Source organism: Aquila chrysaetos, chromosome 22, assembly GCF_900496995.4.
Source record: "Aquila chrysaetos chrysaetos chromosome 22, bAquChr1.4, whole genome shotgun sequence".
Classification (NCBI taxonomy): Eukaryota; Metazoa; Chordata; class Aves; order Accipitriformes; family Accipitridae; genus Aquila; species Aquila chrysaetos.
Window position 1 is genome coordinate 2,900,826 of NC_044025.1, and position 21,062 is coordinate 2,921,887.

The window sequence follows — 21,062 nt, forward strand, 5'->3', positions numbered from 1 at the left end:
GACTCCTTTCAGGAGCCTGGTTCTCTTTCTAAACAGCTTTTCAAGTTATTTCACCTGTGGCTGTTAGTTGGTGGGCAGTTCTCTCACCTTTGTTTTTTCTTCAGAAGTTGCTGGTATTCAAAAGTTAGTAATTTACTTAATAATCTTTATGGTAGAGATTAGGAGGAAATGGTGATATGACTCCCTCTTGAGATATTTCACTAAGCTGCTGTCTGCTGCAGAAGGGACTTCGAAACATAGAAAAAGTAATGTGAGCTTAGAGGTCTGCTCCTTACTCCTTTGGGTGACTTGCTAGCCTGCCTTTTGCTAGTGTTTCTGTTTTGTACCATTTAGAGATCACAATATATTGTGTCTGAGACTGGGAAGGATATGTCCCTAAGGAGACAAGTACATTTCTTCATGACGGATTCATGTATCAACACAAGATACTAGACCTTGCCTCAGTAAATCCAGAGCTGTTGCTTATAGCTCATAAATTCATGTTCCTCAGAAAAGCTAACACAATCACACTAAGCTTAATATATTTCACAAGTAGTGGGCAGGAGCTGTTATTCCTGATACCTCTTATGATGCATCTGCAAAAGACTACGTCTTTGAGTGGAGGGATGTTGTTAGCCGCACCTTCATGTTTATGCTTTCTCAACCTCCTTTGGAAAAGAGGATTTTTTTTGCTGTCTGATCCTGTTATGGTGCAAAGAAATTTGCTAGGTAATGTGTCTTGCTCTCTGCCTGCCTTCTAGTAGTGCCATGCTTATGCTGGCAGGCAGTGAAATCTTTCTTAGGAGAGGAGAAGGAAATGCAAGGCTGTCTATTCCAGGTATATTTGATATAGTCCTCTTCCTTGCAGGTGTTTGGTCTATTTCCCATGGAAGAATTTTCAAGGAAACAGAAAAATACAATGAAATATTTCCCACTAAGGTTGAAACTAGATTTTTGCAGTGTCTTCACACAGACTTCTTATCAGAAACGTCACCAGCAGGAGGATTGGATCCCTTCCTTGTGGGGAATTAAGCAGCAGTCTTGATACCAGTGTTAGTAATGATATTGCTGATATTTATGATTCCACTCTTAAGAGTCATCATCACAAGGACATTTCAGTGTGAAAAGTTCCTGGGGTCCTTAGCAGGCAGGCCATTCCTGGGTTTCCCTGGTTTCCTTTATTTGCATCCAATGAGCTGTTCTATAGGTCTTCAAGGCTGTGGCATATGAGAGTCTTCACATATGTGGTTCGGTTTTTGTGATCCTTTGAAATGGTGGTAGAATTCAAATAAATCAAAGGAGGCATTGGTGTCAAGGATAGGACAGGTATCAAACCCAACAGCAGGATTGAGCAAATTTTACCAATACCCATCTGTCAAGTATGGAAGAAGTGGTACAGCAGAGAAAGAAGGAACTATCACCAAAACCTTTTACTACTTTGCATAATATTTCTATGGTAAAATAGTCATGTTTGCAAAGCCCCACTACAGAAAGGCATTAATTTGTGGCACAGGAGGGTCTCCCAGTGCTTCGGACAAGTACATTTTACAGATACTTCAGAAGTTTGAGTTGACTTTGTTGCCCTAGAGAAATAATATAGGTCATCTTCATCCCAACCTTTTCACTTTGTAAGTATTGAATTCTGTTCATTGCACTGGTGTTTTTAGAAACTCTCAGCTGTTGAAGCTGAACTCTGCTTTTTAATTCTTACGTGTTTTTTGCATTCCTCAAGTTCACACACAATTTTTGATGCAATTATTAAGCCAGGCTTTAGAGATGATCCAAACTACCCTTCTAACCTGTATTTTTTTTATCTATTCTACTTTTTTATATTATTTTAGAATAAATAAACTCATAGAATCATAGAATGGTTTGGGTTGGAAGGGACCTTAAAGATCATCTAGTTCCAACCCCCCTGCCACAGGCAGGAACACTTTCCACTAGACCAGGTTGCTCAAAGCCCCATCCAACCTGGCCTTGAACACTGCCAGGGATGGGGCATCCACAGCTTCTCTGGGCAACCTGTTCCAGTGCCTCACCAGCCTCACAGTAAAGAATTTTTTCCTAATATCTAATCTAAATCTACCCTCTTTCAGTTTAAAACTGTTACCCCTCATCCTACCACTATACTCCCTGAGAAAGAGTCCCTCCCCATCTTTCCTGTAGGCCCCCTTTAGGTTCTGAAGGCTGCTATAAGGTCTCCCCGGCGCCTTCTCTTCTCCAGGCTGAACAACCCCAACTCTCTCAGCCTGTCTTCATAGGAGAGGTGCTCCAGCCCTCTGATCATCTTCGGGGCCCTCCTCTGGACTTGCTTCAACAGGTCCATGTCCTTCTTATGCTGGAGCCCCCAGAGCTGAACGCAGGACTGCAGGTGGGGTCTCACAAGAGCAGAGTAGTGGAGCAGAATCACCTCCCTTGACGTGTTGGCCACACTTCTTTTGATGCAGCCCGGGATACGGTTGGCTTTCTGGGCTGCAAATGCGCATTGATGGGTCCTGTTGAGCTTCTTGTCAACCAACACCCCCAAGTCCTTCTCAGGGCTGCTCTCAATCCGCTCATCGCCCAGCCTGTATTTGTGCTTGGGATTGCCCTGACCCATGTGCAGGACCTTGCACTTGCCCTTGTTGAACTTCATGAGGTTCACATGGGCCCACCTCTCAAGCCTGTCAAGGTCCCTCTGGATGTCATCCCTTCCCTTCAGCGTGTCGATTGCCACACAGCCTGGTGTTGTCGGCACACTTGCTGAGGGTGCACTCAATCCCAGTGTCTTTGTCACCGACAAAGGTGTTAAACAGTGCTGGTCGCAATACTAACACCTGAGGAATACCACTCGTCACTGGTCTCCACTTGGACATTGAGCCATTGACCACAACTCTTTGAGTGCAACCATCCAGCCAGTTCCTTATCCGCTGAGCAGTCCATCTGTCAAATCCATGTCTCTCCAATTTAGAGACAAGCTAATTTAGAGCAATTTAGAGACAACTGCTAAATATTTACTATAAAGTGTATGAATGCAAACTTCTTTTGGCATGTCTATGGACACTTCAGCTGGTTTTCCTTATGTGTTGTAACTGATAAATGTTGAACATCGTTGTACTAAATGGATTAGGGCTATTAAGAGTTTAAATTTGATAGGAAAAAAAAGATATAAATGATATTTAAAAAAAAAATTACTAATGGATGAAAGTGGACTTCAAAGTTCTCTCTGAGTTATTCAGTAGCTAATAATTAAATGCCCTACTTGAAAAATCACTTAAACAAGGATCAAGTGAAGATATCTTTGAAGTTGTATATATGATTGCAGAATTTGAATGCACACTTGAACTTCGAAAATCATAGTTCTTTTGTCTGCTTTTGAAGATACTTGAACTAGAGAATTTATTCAAGGCATATAATACCGAAAAAATATTTACCGTAATGTTACAGGAATCCACGTACAGTTCTGTATACTTAAGCTCAGGTTGTTAAAGCAAATGTAATCCGAAGGTCTCAGGTTTATATGTAAGTATGTGTTTTGGGAAAAATGATAAGAATTAGGCCAAATGCCTTTGAGTTCAGTACCTGAATAGTGAAAATGCAGGATGCCTGCTGCTAAGTGATTGTCATCACTCTACTGTAGAGACTTTTATATTGTCCTGCAGTATCTATTAAATTCTTTTTGAGCCCTGCTAACTTCAAAGCTATCCTTCAGTGCAGTTTGTCGGAAGCAAAAGCCCTTTCAGATTCCCTATCAGGCCACAGAAACCATAGCTGGAACTTTGTATAATGCTATCCTTTTGTTCAGAAATAAGAGAAACATACAGCAGTTTTCCTATTGAAGTGACATCAAACCGAACTGTCTTCAGGAAGTAAGGAGATGGTTGCTGGCACGCTGCAGTGGTCACAGCTTTGGTTTCAAGGCTTCGTTGCACAATATGTTGGTTTCAGCTGTCCCCTGCCTTTTTGATCTGCTGCCCCATGCAACAGCTTGCCACCTTTCATTTACGCCACTACAAGATGGTGTGCTGCGACATAAAGTAAGTCACTGATGTGATACAGATTAAACATTATCTTCCAAAAAGAGCAACCTGAGACATTGGGCAACTGTTCCTCCCATTCTCAAATCCTTTTCTGTAGAGTCTTATAATGATGTGCTTTTTTAATCAACTCTATTTTGAAGTCGTAGTGGGAGAAATGGTGCTGGCCTTATAGGTCAGGCGCATTTAGACATCCATTATATAAATCATGTGAAATCTAAATTATGCAATTGCACATTCCTTTTAATACTGAGATAAAATCAGCACTCGAATCCAGAGTGTCTGGCTAACCCCAGGCAAGGCTGAGTGGATATTTGAAAAAATGATTTGGGTATTTTTTTTTTACATCTTGTGTTACTGAAGGCATCTTTCCTTAGCTGAAGTTAGTCTGCAGCCTTTTTTGAGATAAGGTTTTCTCCAGGTTTTTGGGTGCTTGGGTATTGGCAATTACAAAAACACACTGAAATTGTGTATAAGCAAAAGACTGTGTTTCAGACACAATTAGGATTTCCTGAATAGTTACGAGGGATTGATAGAGTTTCATGAGTTACCAAATCTGGAATATGTTGCCATGCATCTTTGGAGGAAAAAACTGGACTTAAAACAGCACAGGATTTTTTCTTGGAGTAGCTGACCAGTTTTAGGCTTTAGTTTTATTGAATATTTCATTGCGGTGGCTACTTTTTCTACATTTCTTTTGTGTGCAAATACCTTCTATTTTGCAAAAGACAAATAATTGAGGGTTACTGCAATTTTATTATTTCAGATTCCTCAGTGTTTTTGGTAACCTTTTTATAACTTTTACAGAAAAAGTTTGTATGGAAACCTCTTCAAAATCTGGTTAAAGTTTTGTTGATCCTTGGGGAGGAGCAAAAAAACAAAGAATGAGAATAAATTCTGATGTAGTTCTGGTGGCCAGGGAAACCAAGAAGGGATGTAGAGGAAGAAGTGCCAGAATCTAGTCTTAGAAAAATTAAGAGAAAATACATAGGCATGCTTGGAAGAAAGTATTGAATGTTTAATTGAAGCTCATAGCTTCTTTTGGTTCTCCAGTCCTAGTGTATTAGTATTTAATGCCAGTGAATTCGTGGCTGTGGGCTTGTAGTTGTTTGGAGTGGCTTATTTTTAAATTGTTCTTCAGTTACGTGTGCTTTGATATGTGGTATTTATGTTTGCTGCTCAGCCACTTTTCTGAGGCTGGAAGTCCATGTCTGCTGCTTCTCTTCCTTCTGTTCCTTTTTATTGTTTTGCTCAAGGGTTAAAGGGCTACAGATCTTTTCTAGATCTTCAGGGAAGAAAAAGGTAATAAGCCCCAGTGCATGTGTTAAGCAGTAGTGGATATGAGAAAAAAAATGATAAGGTTTTGAAAAAATGGCTTAATGATCTGGATCTTTAACTGGCTGCAGTGTCTGTATTTCTGATGCCCGTTATTGTCCTGTGCTTCATACAGCTTTTTAGACACCTTCGTGTTGAGGGTTGTGCCTGTCTTCTGGCCAGCACATTGAGGTAACTAAATTTGGACAGAGCTGGTTTCACATGGAACCAGCAGCAAAGATTTGAACCTAAATTCCCTCTGGGAATCTAGGAATAACCCTTGAAGTATTTTAACTTTGCACCAGGCAGCCAAGTTGCAAATGTAGTTAATCTTAACATAGGCTAATTTATTTTTGATGAATCTGAAGTGATCTAATTACTATCTTAGCCTGAAATTTGCTTCTGAGATATTACTTATCCTACCTTTAACCTGAAATACTGTTAAGGGGCTTATTAATTGTGTAGGGGTGAGTGGTGTGTTTCCTGCCTTGTTTACCCATGAATATAATGCAGAGAAAAATGTACAACTTGCAGCTTTTGTACACAGAGTTGTACAGCATGAAGTGTAATTTGAATTTGGCCTTGCACCTGACTCAGGGTGTCCACACAGTGCTAACACTTTTGGAAACGATACTCTGTTTGAACTACTTGGCTTGTAGGAGGTGCATGCAAGCTGGTTCAGGGCACTGAAATGTGAGTGCTAATGTAGAAGTAGTGTGTTGTAGGGATGCATCAGTTAGCTCTAAAATGTCTTGGCTGCTTATGGAGTCCTTGAAGTCAGCTGCTGTTTGTGTGCTTAAATTCCTCGGTTAAAGTGGTTCTGATGGATGTACTAATTTGAGCAGTCAGCAGTGAAATGCAACTTTCTAAGTAATTTGTTTTTCTTTTACAAGTCCTATAAATGAATAGATGAGTTACTCTGAAGAGGTTTCTTTGCATCTGCTCTGGAAGGAAGAAAAGTTATTATAATCTTGAGTCAGTATTTTCTTCTCAAGTTTTCATTTGTGATGGGTTTTTTAATACGGGAAATAAAAACTGAAGAGGCTCTTTACTAGGTATTGAGACAGTTTCTAAGTAGTAAATACTACTTAATGTTTCCATTATTATCCCCCCCCCCCCCCCCACAAAAAAAAAAAAAGCTTGACATATCTAATCCTCCTAACTGCCTGACAAAATCTAGTTATGTAGGGTAGCTTTTGGTATACTTGTAGATGCAAATGGTCTGAACAAATATGTAGCACGGGACAAGCATCCACGATGCAGTGGATCTGAAAATGTGTTGCATTTAATTCAGTAGTTTCAGCAAGCTCACTGTAGAGGTAACATGATTTGAAGTTTCCCTTGAGTCTTAAATGTACAGAGGAAAACGTGTTTTATTTCGTGATGGATTAAGATTAGAAGTGCAAATAGGTTCTACCTAAATAGGTTTATTTGGAAAATTAATTAGATGAACATTAGCAATATTGTTAGTGCAAAAACAATAACAGTAATTGTAGCTGAGAACTTGAGGTAACTTCTCTTAATTAAAAAAAAAAAAGAAAACCAGTACCTTGCTCCTAGTGTCTGTGTACCTTTCTACAGCCAGTTTGTCATAGCCATGTTTCTCATGTAAACATTTTACTATTAAAAATATTATTTGTAGGTGGAAAGGATTTCTCTTTTTGTACTCTAGAGTTACGAAAGTTAATTCAGAAATGTTTTAGGAAAGTGACTGCAACCATTTGCAGTGATATCAATGATAAGCCTGATGACTGCTTTAATATACTATTTAAGTATTGAGATTTTTCTGCTCTGGGCAAGAACGTGGATTTCTAATGTACTGCACACATACAGTATCTGCCAAGAAAGGCTGAGTGACCATATAGTTAAAGGCATGAACTGAGACAGCTGAAAAACAAGCAACACTTGTAAGCTGAAGGTATAATTAAACCTCCTATTAGGCTGGGAAAGGGCTGCAGAGTCCAGCTGGTTAGAAAATAGAGCCAGTTTTCATCTGAAGTAAAACATGATCAGTAAGCTTCAGGTGGAGCATTGCATTAAGACTTGCTGGCAGCACCTTACTGCTGGATGCTCTTTCACAATGTAAGATGATCTTATTATTCTTCTTATTTTTATTCTTATTTCTTCGAATTTTTTTCAACTACCAGCTTGAGCTGAGCAAGTAGGCACTGTGGCAAATGTTACAGCAAGGCTTAATGTAACCCCCAAACCTTGCCTAGCTGAATTTAAAACTGCATTTGCTTTTTTTTAGTACGCTGATTCTGCATAAAACTGGTACTTTCTGTTTTGAGGGCCAGGTTTAGAGAAAGTGATTAAAAATATGTGTATATATTTGGGACTCAACATATTTATATTCAGCAAAATAGTTTGCATGATGTGCAAGTTTTGCAAGGCTTCATGGTTCAGTACTCAGAATGGTGCAGGGATGAGTCATCAAATTGCTACAATTACACAATTCAGTACTCATTGTCCTTGTAAATACAACATATTAATATAGGATGGATACAGGCAGTTTTTGATTAATGACTCTTTACTCCAGACACTCAGAAAATTAAATGAGAGTTGGGGTGTCTTTGAAACAGTTACGCAAGGAGTATGTTAAGACATGATCCCGCGGTACCTGTTGAGGTAAGCCTGCCCCTAAGAAGTAATAAGCTATTACATATTTACAAAAAAAAACAAAGGCATGGAGAACTTGAATTGGCTGACAGATCAAAAGCATTCTCCCCATCTCCCCATTTTATTTTAGAAACTATACCTGCTGCAGAAAACACTGGATATCTCTTGGGATTGCAATAATTGTATTTTTTTCTAGTGACATCTATTTGCTGACTGGAAATAGAGGCATGCTGGAAAATAGCTGTTAATTTGGATGAAAGTAGCACTTTGTCGTTGTTGTTTCTTATTACATCCTAAATTGTCTCCTAGTTTAATCAGTGAATTTTTTTTTTTTATACTAACCTTTATGAGAATCTGTATTACACTGTTTCTGAAGTTCGAAAAGCTAGCAGGGTGATTTTGCAGTTACGGTACTTCATTGGCAGTTGTGCTTTGCAGGTTGGGGTGTGAATTAACAAATTAACTGCTCCACTGGGTAGTTTCAGAATGCAGTTTGTGCATACAACTGCCTATTAAAAGGATGTGCCATTACCAACAGCTCTGTGGCGGAGTCAGAGCCTTTGCTTAGTGTTTCGTGGAATTGGATCGGAATAGTAATTCGGAACTGCTGATCATTTTTGTGTATAATTTAATTTTAAAAACAAGTTATATAGTTTAGTCCTCTGGGTACAGCCCACACTGATCTGACTTCAGAGATTGACTTCAGAGATTAACTTCATGTGAAGTCAGACATATTGAATGTTAAGAGATATGCAGTTATGTATTTAGAGAAGATCAGCAAATTAATTTTGTAATGAGGTTAAGGTGAAGACTGATACTTTAGAAACAAAGTTAAAATAGTGGCACTAATTGCCAGTCATCAAAGCATTAGAGATTAAACAAGATAACCTGTTTACTACCTGCTTATATTCATTTGAACCTGCAAAAATAACTGTTCTGGAACATTTAGGTGAAGAGTGACTTGAGATTTTCTTTCTCTGATCAGAGTCAGGAGCAGGCGACTATTGGTTTGGGGGGATTTACTGCTCTGGACAAAACTTCCTAAAAAATAGGCCCTTGAGAGGTCAAACGGGGTATGTAAAAGCATTAGGTATCTTTTAAAAACATCACATCTACAACTTGTGGTCAAGCTACAGTGTTTGGTTTTCACAACTTGAAACACAAACTGGATAACTGTCTGCTGGTACTGAATTTACCCTATATTCCTGTAAACCTTTTGGTGGTTAGTCAGAGACCAAATAAAAATGGTGCCTTATTTTCAGTATGAGGATTTTTTTTCTAATTTTGCCTTCAGCTGTTGGATCTTGGTAGACTCTCTTAATATTTCAAGTATATTTTTGTTTGAACTTCCAACAATAACTGCACTAAAATAAAACGTGGCAACTGGGAGAATAGCTAGCTAGGTAGGAAATGAAGCATATTGAGCTTAATTTGTGCAGATCCCTAGTGCTGACATAAATTGTTTAATTTAAGCTGAAACAAGCAGTTACTAATACAGATGTCAAATATAGACATGTCCATGGTCAGCAGTGTTAACTTTCAAGTCAGAATCATAGAATATCTCCAGTTGGAAGGGATCCATAAGGATCATGGAGTGCAACTCCCTGTTCCTCACAAGACTACCTAAAACTAAATCAAGTTTAACTTGATGTACCTTAGAGCTTTGTTTTCAAAGTGCTTTATAGTGACTGTGGACAGTGGATTGAGCTTATCTACCATCAAATATTTTCAGAAACTCCTTATTTGGAAAACCATTTGGCTGTGGGCTCTATTTTCTACTTTGCTCAAGGTTTGGTTGGTTGGTTGGGTTTTTCTGCATGACTTGATTATCTCACTAAATTAAAAAAAAAAAAAAAGGTGTATTTTATCTTGTTACGTAAAACTGTCCATATCTTTTTATGCTTACTCCTTTGATATAGGAATCTTTTATGTTGGTCCTCCATATATAGCGTATGGCTATGCTTCTGAAGAAATTTTTTGAAGTGATGAATCTTTGCAGAGGTTAGGATAAGCACACTCTGTCAGTGACCACCTCTTTCTGATCTGGCATTTGGAAGCACTGTAGTATTTTTGCATTTCTTTGCAGACTGGTATATACAGATTTTGAGGGGTGCGATAAGTAAGGGATTTGGTCCTTGCTGTGAGAAGAGTTGATTCACATCTTGTGCATTTTGAGTTAGTGGTTCTCCAACTTCATTTAGTGTTTGTGCTACAGTATATTTTTATTAAGAGTCTCTCAGTAGTTATAAGAAGAAGATCCCCTCCTATTCCTGATCAAGTGTCAAGATGTTGTTAATAAACAGTGTTTAACAGGTTCCTGGATTAGAAAATGGTGACCATTACATCCTAATCAGAGGCTTGCATTCATTTTGAAATGCTTTAAACCATTTGGGGTTTTCTGGCTATATTAAAAGCAGGAAGCCATGAGGGACACATGCTCATCACTTTTAGATGGTAAAGATGGTTACCCAGCTTTCTTCCTTACTGATGTGGTCCAGTTGTCACATAGGATGGTGGATTCCTCTCCTCCTCTGGGTAAATGTGTAATTAATACCTTCAGCAATCCTTGTGCTGGTAGAGCTGGTTTCAGAAGGCAACTTGAGTATACAGAGCTTGAGCTTTATCTGCTGTATTTGACTTCAAGATATCCAAGTATGTATTAGTTTTTTTTTTTATTGTTTCTTCAACTTCTCTAAAGTCAGATGTAGACGTGATTTGTTAAAGGAGGTCAGAGCCTGTTTAGCTGAACTGTTTTGATTAGTTTTGCTTATTTTGTAATTTTAACTGAAATTTCCTGGTATCTTTTCCAGTGAGTGGGAATTTTGTCAAAAATTAAATTTTTAAAGTCTTAGCTTGGTCTTTAACTCAGATCAGAATTACTGGTGTAGTCTCAAGGGTAGTGGGAAATACAAGTTCTTGTTTTCTGTCACTTTCCCCTTCATTATAGCCAAAAATATAATAATTGAAGACTGTTTTTTTTTTTTTTTTTTTTTTTTTTTTCCCCCAGGGTAACACAGGTATTGTCTAGTTTTGTCCATCCATCCTTTGTATCCTGTGAATCCATTCTTTGGTAGGGAAAAGCTTCTCATGAAAGAAACTTAGCGATGTTGTCTGCCTTGCTAGGTACTACTGCTGCTACTTGTGTGTCTTGTCCCAGTTCCCAGGATCACTGCCAGGATCACTGCTATCACTTCTATAATTGCTGTCTCGATACTGGAACTAAAACTGGGTTAAAGAACAAAGCTGCACCATGCTGTTTCTCTTCAGAGTCAATTAAGTGACTAAAGGCATTCCCAAGTCCTGAAGCATGGTGCAAACCCAAGCATTACCTGCCTATAGCTAACAGAAATCTGGTTAGCCTGTACCAGTTTGATAGATTTCTGCAAGAAAAGATGCAGCTTTTTTTCATATATATCATGAGTGAGATGAGCGTTGCAGGCTGAGTGCCATTCATCTACAGGAAGACTTCAGTGCTTTTGCACCTAATGTCATAGAACCATACATATGTGGAACTGTTATGCTTGAGATGCCAGTTTTAGTTGCTACCAGGTATCTAAGGATCTTAATTGAAACTGATTTATGAAGTTTTATAACACCTATAAAATTTCTGCCTTTGGGGATCATTCATGGTTGTTTTTATTTTGGAAGCTTTTCATAATCTGCAAAGGAAATGAGCTTTATCTAATTATGCTTGTCAGTACCTCTTTCTCCCCAAGTAACTTTTGAACCTGTTTGCCATGTTCATCTACATCTCATAGAAATCCTGAAGACTTGCGGTATTGTGAAGCAGAAAGACTAAAGAAAGCTTGAAGTTACTGCAGAACTAGGCGAGGAATACGGGATGCAAATCTCCAGGAAACAAGCTTTTAAAATTCTACAGCTTGTAGAGCAATTTGTAAATTTTATTGCCGCTGCTGGTTTTAGTGTTAGTGAAAATAAAGGCAGAGGCTTTTCTCAGTGTAACTTTATTCGGCTGGGTATAACAACTATAAGGCAATGGAAAACAGCTATGCTTAGACCCATTGTTATCACTGCGCTGTTGCTGCCATTCCCAGTAGGGGATGGAAAGCGCTTATTCCAGGCTGACTAATTAAGGAATGACAGCTGGTTGGAAATAATCATTCTACTTTTGTAAGAGCTGTGAGCAACTTAACAAGAATTTCTGGAAAAAATGAACTTATAAACAGGATTAATTGACAATATTTAGAAGCTACGCTTCCACTGTGAGAAGCTGCTAGGCTCTTGTGGCTGTGGGGGTAAAAAAATCAAGCCTGTTCTTTCACAGTCTGCAGGTCAGTCATATTGCAGGGGCTTATGGCCTTGCCAGAGTAACTGGAATTGAGAGTTCATCGTTTGCACCAGCTTTTGATGCTGTTCAGCAGCAGAGCTGCAGGGAAATGGAGTGAAGTCCATGATAAAGCTACTTTAAGTCCACTTTAAAGCTACTTGGGAAACCTGTGGAGGTGGCCGGCATGGTAGCTTTACGTAGAGGGTGGGTGGGGTGAACAACAAGGTACAGGTTGAGAGAAGGGAACAGCAATGAGGAAGGGAAGAGTTGAACTTGTAGATGCCTATCTGTCTTCTTGCACAAGAGCTGGAGACCTTCCTGAGCAAGGACTAGTGACAATAGCTGTTAGGAATTTTGAAATTCTTCTTTTGCCAAGTGCTGTGGATGTACAGGACAGATTAGAGCTTTCTAATTGCTTCTTCCAGACAACAGGACAGGATCCACCCAGTTATCTTTTAGTCTTCAGTTAGTAGGCTTAAGTGCTTTAGAGACACATAGAGTCTGAGTTAGGATGTGTGTGATCTGGGGAATGACCCCAAAAATCAAGTGTTTTAGACTGAAGTAGAGTGAATTTATTAGGAAGAGAAGATATAATAGCTATACATATATAGCTAGGGAAAACAAGCTATACATTTGGGAGCAGAAAGGGAAAGAATGAAGGATTAAAACCCTCAAGCTCTAAAATATAGTAGAGAAAACACAAAGTGAGTTTAGGATGGGAAAAGAGAGAAAACGCAGTAAACGCTGTAGCAATAAATACAATTAAATTAACACACCTGCCTGCTTCCCAGTTAAATACATAAAATACAGTGCTAAATTTCCAGCCTAAAAATCAATCCATGTAGTCTGCCCTTACATTCATGGCCCAGATGTTGAGAGGACATGGAAATATCTCTCAGCAGCAGTACTACCTGTGCCATGTCACCCATTTGTGGATCTAAGACACTGTCCTCTTAGCTGAGACTGTGCTCTGATGCTCTTCAGAAGGAGGGACAAGTGGAGAGGGGCAGGAGGAGCGCAGTCCTCCTGCTTCTCCCTTGTATCAGTGGACATGCCAAGGATGTAGCATCTCCCTAAAGCCTGCTACCCAGTTTTTTTTTACCTAGGCAGCAACAGAGGCACAGTAGAATTGAGTAGGTGCACACCAAAGGCAAAAACTTGCTCTCCAATCAACAGCCTAGTAGTGTGGAAGTCGGATTGGTTTGGTAAAGTTTGTGTTCTTGTGCACTTTGCATTGCAGGGCTGTTCTGCTATGGCTTTATTATATGTTCCTAGGATGAAAAGATGTAACATTTAGGAGACACTTCTTAGCCTACATCCCAAGGAAAGTTAGCAATGATCTCTGAGATGTTTCCCAGTAAAGGAGCAGAAGAAAGCAATGGCAAAGTCTCGCTGTGACCTACCGAAGGAAAGCTAGGTTGGGGCTAAGTTGATATAACGTGGGATTTCTGCTGAATATGCTGACCCAAGGTGTTTGATTTCTCAGTGAGAGTTCCTGTTCCTTGCTCTTAGCTCATAGGATCGATGCATATATTTAGCCTTCAACTGCAAAAGGGATGAGATATTCCTTACTCATTTAAGGACATAGTAATTGAAAACATTATTACAACATATAATCACTGTAATGTGTATTTCTACACATTCAAATTTAAAATTAAAAAAAAACAAACAACCCCCCTCTGCATAATTCCCAGGAGTCATGTTTACTTTCCAAAATAGTTTAACTGGTGTGGGCCAGTTGGGTACCAGTAAGTCTACGGCTGATTTGTGCTCCCTCTTGTGGCACTGTGCGGTGGGAGAGCATGGTTTGTGAATCGTTTGCACGTCAGTGATAGTGCTGATTATGAACAGTGTGTAGTTATGAATAACTGGAATGCCCCTCAAGAGACTATAATTTTGAAAATGTGGAAAGTGTAGTTTATTTTTCCAGTGTTACTGTTTTGTGTATGTCCAGAAACACTAAAATATATGTATCTGTGGAGTAACGCAAAACCTTTACTGCCTTTGTCCATGTTTGGATTCCCCACTAGCCATCTCCTGGGCTTGTGTTTGTCGTTGTCATGTGTGTCATAACTAGATAGACTTGAGTTTGTCCATCACCTAGTGGACATAGTTTTTATAATGTAATCTTTTGTCCATATGATGCATGTTTTTTTCATACCTGACTGCAAGGCAGAAGAGGGTTCAAGGTAAACTTTCGACAAAGCAGTATAGTCAGGCAGTGGAGGAAGTCTTGCCTATAGGGGTGATACTGTTAATTTTTCAAGTTTTCTGGTTTTGGTGCATGTTGTGGTTTAACCCCAGCCAGCAACTAAGCATCACACAGCTGCTCACTCACTCCTCCCCCCCCACCTCCCCGCAGTGGGATGGGGGAGAGAATCAGGAAAAAAAAAAAAAAAGTAAAACTGCGTTGAGATAAGAACAGTTTAATGGGACAGAAAGGAAGAAAATAAAAATTATAATAATAACAATAATAAAATGACAAGAATAATAATAAAAGGATTGGAGTATACAAGTGATGCGCAATGCAATTGCTCACCACTCGCTGACCGATGCCCAGTTAGTTCCCGAGCAGTGATCCCCCCCCCAGGCCCACTCCCCCCAGTTTATATACTGGGCATGACATCACATGGTATGGAATACCCCTTTGGCCAGTTTGGGTCAGCTGTCCTGGCTGTGTCCCCTCCCAACTTCTTGTGCCCCTCCAGCCTTCTTGCTGACTGGGCGTGAGAAGCTGAAAAATCCTTGACTTGGTACAAACACTACTTAGCAACAACTGAAAACATCAGTGTGTTATCAACATTCTTCTCATACTGAACCCAGAACACAGCACTGTACCAGCTACTAGGAAGACAATTAACTCTATCCCAGCCAAAACCAGAATGGGTGTGGTACATGCCTTATGCAAGAAAGAGAAGGAGATGAAGCAGTGAATGCTTTTGAGGTGGAATTGTGTTTTGAATGGGGGTGGATGTGGTTGTTAAGGGGTTAATCCATAGTCTGTGATGACAAGAGTAAAGGAATTGTGTGACTTATTCCATCATGTGTTTTACTTGAGTGTGTTGTTCCTCTTCGTGCTGAGACAGCTGATAGAGGGGAGGAAGGCTGAAATAGAGACAATGTTTTAAGACATTCAGTTTTGCATGATAGCCCTCTGCCAGGTCGCTGGTGTCTCCTGGGCATGAATGGTGAGGAGGACAGGATTGGTGGGAAGCTAAATGAGCAGTAATTGCCTAGGTGTGGGGTACCAATGAGTAGGTAGAAATAGATGGTAATTATAGTAGGGACAGCAAAAGGGAGCAGATAATTAAAAAAACAAAAAGGGAAAAAATGAGTGAAAGACTTTGAAACACTGAGGTAAGCTCCAAAAGAAACATTTGCAGCTGAATGTTTATAGAAATTCTTACATCTCTTGTTATTGAACAAAAGGGAAGAAAATAGTAGGGAGGAGCGGTTATGATGTGGGGAGAGCACTGTAATTAAGTTAGGGTGAAGAAAGATGGTGACAGTGAATTACAGAGGTGTTCTGCAGAGAACAGTCCCTCCTCCTTGTGGTAAGCTAGAGCTGGAAAAAAAAAATCATATTCTGTTGCATGTAAGTAGTGTATAGTGATTTATTTTTTTTTCCTCTTTTTCCCCAACTTAGATGTATGCAATTTAACTTTGGCAGAAAGTGCTAGTTGATTACTTTGACAGGTTTAATTACTTTGGCTTGAGTAGGATGAAAGTGAATTTATTTCCCAGTGAGAAAAGCGTTGAAAGGCTGCATGAAAACCTGTCAAAGGAAATTGAAGAGGGGTTGGGGAGTTATCTTTACAGTAAATGGAATTGATAAACATGTCAGTTAAAAGGGGAATTTATTTATAATACCCAGGTTTTGTGGCCAGAAATCTTTGATAATTCTGTTCACTGGGAAAATGAATTTTATCTGTTAAATTGATTTACTTCTTCATAATGCTTGTAGAGCAAGGAACTGCCATAGAATAAAAAATTGAAGTAATAATTCTTTTTTTTCCTAGAACACATCAGTAATGGAGGATCAGAATGAAGATGAGTCTCCAAAGAAAAATACCCTGTGGCAGGTAGGACTAACATTTGTGTAGAAAGAGAACTGGCATGATTTTATATGTTCTTGCTTTTGAGAAGCCAAATCCTGCATCTTTGCATCCTTGTATGTAGTTGACTGTATCATCCTAAAATTAGCTCAGCCTTCAAGTGAAGGGTGATGCCAATGAATAATACTTGAGAAATTACTACATCTTCTCAGATTTTGTAGTTTGTGCTGACCTTGAAAGGACAATTCTGTGCCAAAGGATACTTGGGAATACAGTTCAGTCTTTCTGAGCACGTGACTGTCATTTAAAAGGAAAAATTCAATACTTTCACATGGCAAGGAGTTGCAACCAATTTGCTTTGAAGAAGTTTGGGAATATTTCAGACAGCTGACAGTTGTTCCCCAGCAGCCCTCTTGGTCTCCTGAAGGGCTCAGAAGAGCCTGGCATTAATCTTTGGTTCTGTTTACTAATTAGCAGTAAGTCCTGCGGTGTTCTTTTTGTAGCATCCTTATTTGTAGCTAAAGCTCCCAGGATTTTAATGATGTTTTTATGTGGATGTCCCAAACATTGACATGAGCTGTTTTTCAAAAGCAGAACAAGCCCTTGACATCGTGTAATTCTCAGTTTTCATTTATGGACAAGCAGTTCAACACTGACATGAGGGTCTTGAATTTTTGTGTTAATTAGAGTATTAATACCCAACTTTGGTACGTCTCTTAAATGTGTATTATTTCAACTGCTGGAACCTGTGTAAATTATTTGTGGAGGCAGACTGCAATATGCAGCAGAGGCAAACTGCAATATGCAGCAGAAACCACTGGTTTAATCTGGCAAGTTTGTTTTAAAAAGAACTAAGTTTCTTGCTGTTTAAATGGTAAGAGTTGTAAGGGAATTCAAGTCTTTCAGTGTAAGAAGTGACTTGTAATTATGTGCAAAGTCCTTTCATTGATCTTTATCTATGAAAGATGAAATATACATGACGTAACTCATAGCTTTAAGAATGTGTTTTAAAATTCAGTTTTGTTGATTATTTCTTTGCATCTTCTCATGTTCTTCCTTGAGAGTGTTCTTAGAAAGCTGTTCCTATTGTTTATATTTAAATACTGATATTCCTTTTCTAAAAACAGATAAGTAATGGAACTTCATCTGTGATTGTCTCAAGAAAAAGACCATCGGAAGGAAACTACGAAAAGGAAAAAGACTTGTGTATTAAATATTTTGACCAGTGGTCTGAATCAGATCAAGTTGAATTTGTGGAACACCTTATTTCACGAATGTGTCACTATCAGCATGGACATATTAACTCTTACTTGAAGCCCATGTTACAACGGGACTTCATCACTGCGTTACCAGGTAAACTAATATCTATTTTACAAGAGGTGCATTTATAAATACTTTTTTTTTTTGTTTAATACTTCGGGTATATGCAAACTTTTCAGAACATCCTCCAGACTTAGATGGTCTTGTATAAATAAAGTGATGCTTCCTAGTCAAAAGAAGGGCAGGAGGGCAGCTGTGAAGTCATTCACTTCTGTGATTAATTGAATTGGCCACTGGATGCCAGTGTTGTTCCATGGAAAAGTAGTTTGAGTAGCATATCCTGAAGAATAGTTTGTGTTAAAATTGGAACGGAGTTGTTGCAGAAGTTGTATCTCTGCAAGCTCTGGTCTAAATTCCTTTTTCATATGAACCCCATAGGTATAGAAAAGACTATAGAGGTGTTTTCGTTTGTGAAGTCTTCATTACATTTTAGTTTTGTTCTAAGTTTCCTAAATCTTAAATAAAAAGCTGCCTGCTTAGATGAGTGAATCTGCTTTGTCTGGTCTTGTTACTGACTCAGCAGCAAAAGCACCTGTGGATTTTTATTGCATAGTCCAGCCATGATTCCTTCCTTCAGTTGCTCAGAACCTCTTCTGTCACCGATCAGTGCAAACCTGTATCAGTAGTTGGAATATGAAATCTGTTCTTGCACTTGCTATATGCCTTTCTTCAAAAAAGTATGGAGCAGTAATAACTAGGTATGTAGAATCTCTAGCTTTCAATCTCCTGGGAATTTGCATATATTTTCCCATTAATTTCTGGAAGGAATTGTATCTGTGGATTTTTGCTGCTGGGGAGAATGAGCAATTTGATTCTTCTAAAGGTAAATGTGTGGACATATAGAGTGGGAAATAAGCATGAAATAAGTGGTCAAAATGTCCTCTTTGCCACTGGCAGGATAATAGCACAGATTCACACCTGCAGTGAGTCTGTGGATGTTATCCCAAGAATGCCAAGACACAACAGTGAACACTGAGGGCGGATGAGGAGGTGATGCAAATCGTGAAAGGAATTGGAAACTGGTAATTTCTTGAGCACAGGGACCACTGAAGTAAAATTCCTTTAAAGGTTGATAGTATTACAAGCTCTGAAGGTTTTTTAGCCATTGGTGTGCTTAGGTGGTCTTGTGTGTATGGGCTTTCCTGGTATCTGGAACAGAATGCTGCTTGGATGTTAGGGGGTTTCTGTTCTCTGTAGTGCTATATTTTCACAAAACCTGGAGGAATTCAACTTTTGGAGGTGATGGGGGGATTTTGGCTCATCTGTCAAGCATGGTTGAAATGAACTTCTTAGTAGTTGGAGGGGAATGAAGAACATACGGTAGGACACGGAATTTCATATGTGCTCTATTTTCTTAAAAAACAGGCTTAAAAATGTAAAACAGGGCTATGAAAGGGAGGGAGCATCCTTTTCCCCCACATCTCAGTTTCACAAGAGTTACTTTATAGAAGACTTAGCTTGTCTGGCGACACACATAAAAATGTGCTCCTCATTTTGAGTGGAGAGCTGTCTCCTTTAGGTAGTATGGATGTTTCTTCCAGCTTGTTTTCAAAATATTAAATGTTGACTTCTCTAGGGAGTGTCTGGGATTAACTAAAAAATAAAGTGAAATAGACAGTCATGGTGATCACGTGCAAGTATGAGTTTCAATTATAGTTTTATTTTGTTTGCTTTTCTACCTCAGGGCTGATATAGAGTTAGACAGTTCTTTCATATTATGTATTTATTCCTAAGAAATTTTTGGGAGCTGCATAAGCTGACGCTTGCTTACACCACATTTGTATATATAAATATATATTTACGTTTACAACTTTTATTGTTTTTTAAAGATGTAAATACTGGGAACTGTTCCCATACTCAGCCTTTCTTGAAGGTAATGTGGTATGTGAAGAACAGCTGTATAAATTTACCCAAGAACTTAACCTGAGCCGATTGAAATCAATCCTGTGTTGGGCTAACATCACATCAAAAGATAACAATAAAGTATTACCTTTTAAAAGATAGTTTCACTTGTCTTAAAGAAGTAAAATTCCTTTGTTTTAAAGGGCAATTGGTTTTGCTTGCTACTGTCCCTGCTGATTTTACACCTATGAGAATGCAGGGAAAAATGAAAAAGTTTGTGGTATCTGGCTTCCCTTCACTTTAGTGGAAAAAAGTCGTAATTCTGGTGTGCTTTTCTGTAACTGGTGGCAGAATGTTGAAGTCTGCAGGGTCTGTTCTTACAAGTTGGGCTGTGGTTGGGCTCTTTCCTTTACTGCTAATCACCATCATGGAGTATGGCTAATACTGTATCAGCTATTGCAAGTTCCATTGATCAGAGTGGCTCAGAAGCCTATACTCATTGTTTTTCCACATCTATCAATGGTGTTTCCTCTGGCATGTCAAAAACAACTCTCAAAAGGCAGTGGTGTATAATGGACAGCATAATTGCAAGAATAACTTATGTCACCTCTGTGCTTTTGATTTTCTTAATTATCTTTTAAGATGTTAATATTGCTCGCGTGGTCACATCCAAATTGTGCCCTTTCCTTAAACGACTTACAACTTTGACCCTTGAGCACTACCATGTCACCCTTGATTAGGAAAGAAAGGCCCTTTCATATCTGTTTTGTGTGTTAAAACTCGTAAGAGAACCATACGCTGTGTCAGGCAAGTAAAACCCTGCCAGGCTTCTTTGAAATTTGTTTCTAAAATAATAAAAGCCTGCACAGTTGCATGATCTAAGTGACTGTTTCATATCTAATGTTAGTCAGTTTTATGGAGTTGACATCCCGCATTTGGGTTTCATTTTCATACAAAGTGATATTTACACATTGAGCTTTGAAATCCCTGTGGATTTTAATTGTTTTAATTTATTATTGAAATTCAACCAAACCTTCATCTGGGGTCTATAATCAACAACAGCTGTAATTTTTCACCATTTTCTATAAAACTGCAAAAGCTCTTCTAGAGGCGTCAGAGTTGGGAGTAATGTTTTTCTTTGAAAAGTGTACCAATAAATGCTAGATGCATTTTGCTGAAGAAAATTAATAGGGTTTAGTACCTATTTCAGAGACTGTTTATAAACGTAAATATTCACTGTCTTCTAAGGTAAAATAGGTATATGCAGCTATTTCAGGCCTTAGTGTCTCTTAAACTTAGTCCTGCATGTTGTCTGAAATAATTATAGTGGGCCTATGTAAGTATCTGTGCTTTGGACCTGTTCCTACTATGTTAATTAGGGTAAATATTTTACTTGACGTCTTTTTTAATGTGAACAATTTATATCTGTGTACTTTTGCAAGCAGTAAAAATCTTAAGAATAGTCTTGGTGACAAAGCAAAGCATTTGTGTGTTCATGCTCAGTATGCAGCTTTCAAGGCTCGGTGTATGCATAGAAGATGAGATTGTCATATTTTAACATCAGAAAACACTTGAGTTTCTGACTTTTTAAAAATCTGTTTTAAACTGTGACCAGTGTTACAGAGAATT

The 21,062-nt window shown here is 38.7% G+C and overlaps 1 protein-coding gene across 6 annotated transcripts in view; it reads left to right on the forward strand.

The window, feature by feature from the left end:
• Positions 1 to 21,062, forward strand: part of FBXW11 (F-box and WD repeat domain containing 11) — a 78,045-nt gene that overhangs the window by 24,290 nt on the left and 32,693 nt on the right. For all 6 annotated transcript variants that reach the window (XM_029997930.2, XM_029997927.2, XM_029997928.1 and 3 more), the window contains 2 exons: positions 16,236 to 16,298; positions 17,399 to 17,624. In XM_029997930.2, the coding sequence (XP_029853790.1) occupies positions 16,236 to 16,298; positions 17,399 to 17,624 (289 nt within the window). The remainder of the gene's footprint in view (positions 1 to 16,235; positions 16,299 to 17,398; positions 17,625 to 21,062) is intronic.